The 8,278-nt window shown below is 36.4% G+C and overlaps 1 protein-coding gene across 2 annotated transcripts in view; it reads left to right on the plus strand.

Moving 5' to 3' along the window:
- The window catches only part of SCRN3 (secernin 3), a 34,067-nt gene that overhangs the window by 19,401 nt on the left and 6,388 nt on the right, over positions 1-8,278 (plus strand). For both annotated transcript variants that reach the window (XM_011943977.1, XM_011943978.1), the window contains exon 6: positions 7,737-7,899. In XM_011943977.1, coding sequence (XP_011799367.1) covers positions 7,737-7,899 — 163 coding nt within the window. The remainder of the gene's footprint in view (positions 1-7,736; positions 7,900-8,278) is intronic.

Here is an 8,278-nt window from a genome sequence, read left to right on the forward strand (position 1 = left end):
AGGTTTTTGAAACACATTGTTAAATGACCACCAGAAAAGTTACATAAATTTAAATTACTGCCAACAATATTTGAGTACCCATTTTCTAACATGCTTATCAATAGAGGGTTTTTTCAACCTTTATAAATTTTGTAGGCAAAATGGCATGTAAATATATACACCTACTATGTACCCACAAAGAGAAAAAAGAAAAAAATGGCATGTTATAATTTTAATTTTTTTTAGTGAAATTAGATATATTCTTACATTTACTGAAAATTTGTAATTGCTTTGTAAGTTGTTTATTAATGTATCCTTTTCCCATTTTCATGTTGGGTTATTACTAACTCTTAAAAAATAACTTCCAATGTATTTTTTTCCTTTGCTTCTGAATAATTCCAGCAAAGTAAGTTTTATTTAGATTACTGAGTGGCAGATAGTTGCTAAAAGGGTCATGCTACTAATAAAAAATGTGACTAATACACCCTCCTTCACTTGAAGGATAAAATGTTTCTATTAAAAAAAAAAGTGTTTTGAGACAGTGTCTCGATCTGATACTCAGACTGGAGTGCAGTGGCGTGATCTCAGATCACTGCAACCTCTGCCTCCCGGGTTCAAGCGATTCTCGTGCCTCAACCTCCCAAGTTGCTGGAATTCCAGGTGTGCACCACCATGCTAGGCTAATTTTTGTATTTTTTTGTACAGCTAGGGTTTTGCCATGTTGCTCAGGGTGGTGTCGAATTCCAGGGCTCAAACCATCTGCCCACCTTGACCTATCAAAGTGCTGGGATTACAGGTGCGAGTCATTGTGCCTGGCTGGTAAATGGTTCTATAAAGCAGTCAGAAAGCAACTACTCTGAGATGGATCAGTCAGTGATTGATATTTGCTTCTCATGTACTCATTAAACAAAGTATATGCTAATTATTATGAGGGTGTGGCCAAAACATTAAGGAATTGATTACACCAGTACAGGATGGCTTGGTCTGGGGTCCAGGGCCACCAAGCAAGGTTGTGGAGAATCATGCCCTGCACAAGGGGGCAAGTGGGGCTGAAATCCAGCCCCACTATCTGCCCCAAAGAAGAGGCTCCTTTCTCTAATTTTCATAAAGGTTAGCCAGCCCAGAAATGGCAGTGGTGGCATGGAGATGGAGCAAAGTAGACAGATTTGGCATATACTTTTGTGGCAGAATGGACAGGACTTAATTAATTGGAGTGAAGGTTAGAGAGAGAGAGAGATGTCACAAATGAATGCCAGGTTTCTGCCGGGAACCAATGAACAGTTGGAAATGCCATTTGTAGAGATAGGCTAGATGGAAGATTTGAGGGTAAAAAGTGTAGTTTTCCATTTTAGAAGAATCAACTCCTCTGAGATAATAACCTAACCATCCCAGAGGGATGATTTGCATCTCCCTTTGTCTGAGAGGACAACTCATCCTCTTCCCTTCCTGGGTTTAGAACTTCACCCAAAAGGTGGTGGTGATTGAGGGTGGAGCGTGGGGTAGGAGTAGTCTCAGGAGGTAGGCACTCCTATCCACTTGAAATTCAAGATATTAACTCAAACCTGCAGCAAAAATAGAGTAAGATTCTAGAATAAAACTGATGCTGTTGGATATTTTCAGTCTTTGATTGATAGGTACACAGGAAGTGGCGAAGGATTTTTTTACATGATGTTATAAGTACATTCCCCTGTATATATGTTTCTTTTACTTTTTATTATTAATGTTGTTTGGTGCTAATACAGCTATTTAAATAAATCCAATCTCAGTATAAAAAAAGGAAAAAGTTTGACAGAATATTTGTAGAATGCCTTTATATTATTGTTTTCAAAGTAGTTAATATCTTATTTATATTTTAATTTCCAAAAGAACATGTTATAATATGAAAAGTTTTCTGTAAAGTTTCTTAATGTTAGTTTATAGTTTTACAAATAGGTTATCTAAACTATCTTTTTCCCCCATGTAGATAGATAAGTATGTAGAAAATGCTAAAGCATGTTATACTAAGGATTTTAATTTTTGACTTACTGTAAAAGGACAGCATCAGGAAAAATAACTAAAGCATGCGAGGCTTAATACCTAGGTAATGGGTTGATAGGTGCAGCAAACCACCATGGCACACGTTTACCTATATAACAAACCTGCACATCCTGCACATGTATCCCAGAACTCAAAATTTAAAAAAGAAAAAAAAAAAAGTAGATCAGGAGTGGCTGTTGCAGCAACACCTACTCCCATTTATTAACTGCTTTTATCAAGGGCCAGATACTGTATTAAATGATTTAATTATATTATTCTTTTTTTTTTTTTTTTTTTGACGTGGAGTCTTGCACTGTCCACCAGGCTGGAGTGCAGTAGCAAGATCTCAGCTCACTGCAACCTCCACCTCCCGGGTTTAAGTGATTCTCCTGCCTCAGCCTCCCAAGCAGCTGGGATTACAGGCACCCGCCACCACACCCAGCTAATTTTTTGTATTTTCAGTAGAGAGAGGGTTTCATTTTGTTGGCCAGGCTGGTCTCAAACTTCTGACCTCATGATCCGCCCACCTTGGCCTCCCAAAGTGCTGGAATTATAGGCATCAGCCACCACGCCCAGCCTAATTATATTATTCTTTAAGCAACCATGTGAAATGGATATCTTCATTTTACAAATGAAGAAACTACCAGTGTTTGTGCTCTTCTCTATGAAACTGAAAAAAATGGACTTTCTTATTTGTCATATTTTTCTCTCAGCACCCAATTCACTATGTTGTGTGTGCTTAGTAAGTATTGAATAAATTAAAGTATTGTTAGTTGATTTGAATTAAATTGTAATTTGCAGATAGTTTAACAAAGATCACTGTTGTGTACTTTTTACTAGTAATAAATTTAAAGGCTCAGGAAATACATTTAGCAGATATTCTTTAAAAATGAAGAACAACAATGCATAATTAAGATGGAGAGGAAAATGCCAAGAATTCTAAGGTTTAGGGTAATTGGACAAAGGGAAGAAAAAAAGATAGAAATAATTATAAGCCAATTAGCTACTGTATCATAATAATAATTCAGTTATATTTAAGAATAACTGAATCATAGATTTGAATTGCATACATGATTATAGGAATAGATGCATCTGACATGAAACTTTACTTTTTCTCAAGCGTGAAATATAGTTCATCTAGCTTTCTGTGCTTTGACAAAAGAATATGTCTTTCTAATACTTTCACAGAAAATTGTCTACCAGTACATTATAGTTAATTTTTCCTATGATTTTTCTAGATAGAACAGCCTGCCTCTCTTCTTTCCAACTATCCCCACCTGATAGCTATTAACTGTGCTGCATGTATATCCAAATTGAATCTATATTCACTCATGTATTTTAAATAACTAACTTAAATTGCAATGAAATTACACCCTGTGTTTTGCATTTATTTTACTGAACCCTGCCACTGCAGTCTCAGTACTTATTCAATGCTTGCTAGTGGATTACTTATAGCTATCCTACTCAAGTGATCATGTAAATCCTCCTTTCATTTTGAGAATTGTAGGTTTTGAATACAGAAAATATTTTCATAATACCTGTATTATCACAGTATTATGGTTCTGACACTGTTTTTATTAAAACTTACCATTTATAGGAATTTGAATTTGAATCATTTTAAAGGCTCACTAGGTGTTGAAACTGTGTGCCTGATATATAGGTATGGATGGCAGGTTTTTGCTTTATTGTTTAGTTTTAATATTAAGGGCTGCTTTTAGGCACACCTTCTTTACTGTGTTTTTCAAAACTAACAGAAATATATTGCTTCTGTAACAAGTTATCTATAAAGTCAATAAGTTATTTTTCTTGATTTTGAAGTAATGGCTATATTGTGGAGAAACTGGATAAGACAATGTAGACTTGTATAAATCTGTTGTCATTAACATAAAATAGTTGGTAACCTGCATAATTAACTGAGGGCAGAACATTATATTATTTTATATGGAAGTCAGTTTTAATTTGAAATATTATGAATTACAACTTGGATACAGGCTTGCCGTGAGCTTTTTCTTTTAATTCCCAATTATGGGAATAGTGGGGCGAGGAGTGGAGATTCTTGCTTTTCATGCTCTCTTTTTTTTTTTAACAGTTACTTCATTTTTTATTCTTTTACTGTCATTTTAGGGTTTTGAGAGAGAGGAAGGAGATACCTGTGGTTAATCAACCATGTTAAGTGAAAGTTTCTTGTTTCTTTAGAACTAATTGAAATATAATAATTAAACATTTCCATATAAAGTATCAAAAATATCTGTTGGCAGAAACTGTGTTTTGTGATCGATCGACTGATTGATTGACAGGGTCTTGCACTGTCGCCCAGGCTAGAGTGCGGTGGCACGATCATAGTTCACTGTAACCTCAATCTCCTGGGCTTTAACAGCCCTTCTGCCTCAGCCTCCTGAGAAGCTGGAACTAAAGGCATGCATTACCACATGTGGCTACATTTTTTTTTTTTTGTAATAGATGGCAGACATGCCATGTTGCCCAGGCTGGTCTCAAACTCCTGGGCTCAAGTGATACTCCTGCCTCAGGCTCCCAAACTGGTGGGATTACAGGCATAAGCCACCATGCCTGGCCTGTTTTGTTTTGTTTTTTTTTTTTTTAACTGTACTTGTTACCTGGATTCACCACATTCATTACTGTTATTAAGAAACTGGTACTACTTCAGGGTAAAAAGAGACTGATGTATTTCGTAAATGGGAGGCATAATAGTGCAGTGGAGTGTTAAAAAGCACAGGGCTGGTTATGAAGGAGTAGCTGGTATTAGACCAACTTCCTTCCAAGAATAACTATGAGATCTGGAGGGAGAAAACCCCTGTTGTTGGAAGACATGGATGAATACCCAAAAGAGTACACAAAAGAGTAGAGATGAGGAGCCTAGATCCTGAAGACTGAGAGAAGACTCTACACATTGAGAAGACCTTGACTTTCTATATCACAGTTTCTTAATGCAATTGCCAGCTTCTAAGCAGCACGTAAGTAGGATAAGACATAACACTGTGAAATCAAGCAGAAAGTAGCCGCTAGGAGCCCTAAAAGCTAAGCAGAGATTTTTGGCAGTCTCACAAGGCCTTAGGGACAAAAATTTGATTGGAGGGCCAACCAAGAAGAAGGTACCTGGGAAATACCCCTCAGCTTTCAATTGAGATCCCAGAAATGCTACTCTTTAGGAAGAGTAAGAACAAACAAGGGATAGACTAGTCTCAACACTGGATCAAGGTAATCTATGTATATTCTATCTGGTTGCCAGAAGAATATTAAATGCTTTGTGAAAGAAAGTATCATGCAGAGCCTCTATAAATTTTCCTTCAATTGGAAAGTATCAGGCATGCTAAGAAATAAGACCAAATGACTGAAAACCAAGAGAAAAAGTAGATGGTAGAATCTGACATATAGGCTGTCTACACATTAGCTTTATTGGAAACAGACTTTAAAATTGCTATTATATATTCAAAAGAATTAGATGAAAAGATGGAGAATTTCATCAGGGAACTGGAGTCTGTAAAAGAACCAAATGGAAATAATACAACTGAAAAATTGTAACTGAAATTAAGAATTCAATAGATTGATTTAACAACGGATTAGGTATAACAGAAGAAAAACATTAGTGAACTGGAAGATCAGTAGAAAAGATTCCAATTCAAAAAGAGATAAAAGTTTAGAAAATATAGATAAGGATCTGAGAGGCATATATAGGACTCAGTGAAAAGGTCTCTTATACATAAGATTGGAGACTCAACAGGAAAGGAGAGAGAAAATAGGGAAGGGCAAAAGCAATAGTTGAAGGACATTGGCCAAGAATTTCCCCAAACTAATAAAAGTCATCAAGCAACAGCCTCAAGAAGCTCTACAAATCCTGAGAAGGACAAACAAGAGGAAACCACACCTAGGCCCATATAGTAAGATTTCTGAGGGGGAAAAAAGACAGACAGAAAAATCTGAAACACATCCAGAGGGAAAAAAATATCTTCAAGGAACAAATATAAAGCTGACAGCTAACTTTTCAACAGAAGGGAGGGAATTCTAAAGACTGTAAAATGACAACTTTAAGGTGATGGAGAAAGATAATAACTACTAATTTAGAATTGTGTAGCTAGTGAAAATATCCTCTAAAAATAAAGGTGAAATAAAACAGAATTACTAGACAATTGGCACTAAAAGAAATGCTAATGGGCATTCTTCAGGCAGATAGAAGCAAGGTACGCAGTAGCAGATGAGCAGCAGAAACAGTAAATACATAGGTAAAACTAAACAAACATTGTTGAAAATAATAATAACTTCCTAAACAATGGCCATAGCTGCAGTGCTTAAAGCCTATTGGGCATGGATTTCATGGAGCACTATATTTTCCACAGCATGCTTTTGACCAGTGACTGAGAGTGACAGGGAGATAAAGGCAGGCCCATTCTAGGGATACACAGGACTCCTCTAATGACTAACGTGGAGCAAAGACTCCTTGACAGCCTGGCCAGGCTTTCCTTAGATGGCATGGCAGCCTGGGATACTTCTCCAACTTCTCTTCCTTCTCTACTAAATTCAGACTTCAGATTGTATCATAGTCTGATGATTCTCTGAGGCTTTCCAGGTTCCCTCCCCATTTTCTGTCACAGGCATTTCCCCTAAAATATTTGATCCCATGTTGTGGCATCTGCTTGTCAGAAGACCCAGACAAACACAGTAGAAATTAAAATGCATTAGAATAGCACAAAAGATAGGCAGTAATTGGAGCTAAGTTCTGTATGGGTCCTTCTTGCATTAATTGGTAAGTGGTAAAGAACTAATTTAAAGCCAACTGTAGTAAATCAAGAGAAAGTAATAAGATTTTTTAAAGTGTATAAATAATAAGCTGATGGGAGAACTGTAGTAATAAATACTTGATAAGTTAAAAAGAAGACAAGAACGGAGAAAAAGAGACCAAGAATAGATGGAATACATAGAAAACTAATAATAAAATGGTCTACTTAAATCCAAATCATCAGTAACTATGTTATATTTACTTAATTTTTTCAATTAAAGACAAAAGACTAGGCACAGTGGCTCATTCCTGTAATCCTGGCACTTTGGGAAGCTGATGGGGGAGGATTGCTTAAGGCCAGGAGTTCGAGACCAGCCTGGGCAACATAGCAAGACCCCCATCTCTGCAGAAAAATTTAAAAATTAGCCAGGCATAGGCTGGGTGCAGTGACTCCCACCTGTAATCCCAGCACTTTGGGAGGCCAAGCTGGGGAGGATCACCTGAGGTCAGGAGTTCAAGACCAGCCTTGTCGCTACCAAAAATGCAAACATTAGTTGGGCATGGTAGCACATGACTGTAGTCCCATCTACTTGGGAGGCTGAGGCACGAGAATCACTTGAACCTAGGAGACAGAGGTTGCAGTGAGCCAAGATAGCACCACTGCACTCTAGGCTCACAGAGCAAGGCTCTGTTGTCAAAAAAAAAAAAAAAAAATTCTGTAAGGGCAATGGGATTGAATATATTTTTGCATTATTAATTCCTTTTTCTAGGAATTTTTTACCAGTTACAATGGCTTTGAGACTTTGCATATTTATATTTAAAATAAAATACCTTTCTTGTGATAGTGGAATGAATCTAATTGTAGTTGATACAAAGTTTGTTTATAGTCAGTCTCTTAATTTATGTCAAGACTAATAACTTATATATTATCAGTAGAGAAAGCAGTTCATACTTGCAAGGCATCTGTATATGCATATGTATTTAATGATTTTAAAAATTATTTCCCTAGGAAATATAACTTTTGAAACAATGATGGAAATTCTTCGAGATAAACCAAGTGGCATTAATATGGAGGGAGAATTCCTGACCACTGCAAGCATGGTTTCTATTTTACCTCAAGACTCCAGCCTTCCTTGCATTCACTTCTTTACAGGGACTCCTGATCCTGAGAGGTGAACCACAAAATACTCTAAACCAGCAAGGAGTCAGGGGATGGAGTAAAGTCATTAGTATGTTAATAATTTTGTCAGGATAAATTTTTGTTATACAACTAGGATGATAATTTTTAATATATTTTCTGTTCGGGCTTTAATCTGCAACATTCACATATGCGCAACTGTTCTGTTTTTATGGGGAGGAAATGTGAATAGTTTCTTGTATGCGTTGTCCCTACTCCTTCTTCCTACAAATAGATTTAACATTGTCAAGAAAAGAAAGTAGATTTTCTTACTCAGATTTCAGATATGATATTAGATAATTCATAACGGTACAAAGGTTAAATGATGTAGTTGTGCAGGATTTACTTATGCACTCATATCTAGAAAATACATA

The sequence above is a fragment of the Colobus angolensis genome, unplaced genomic scaffold (assembly GCF_000951035.1).
Source record: "Colobus angolensis palliatus isolate OR3802 unplaced genomic scaffold, Cang.pa_1.0 Scaffold224, whole genome shotgun sequence".
NCBI lineage: Eukaryota > Metazoa > Chordata > Mammalia > Primates > Cercopithecidae > Colobus > Colobus angolensis.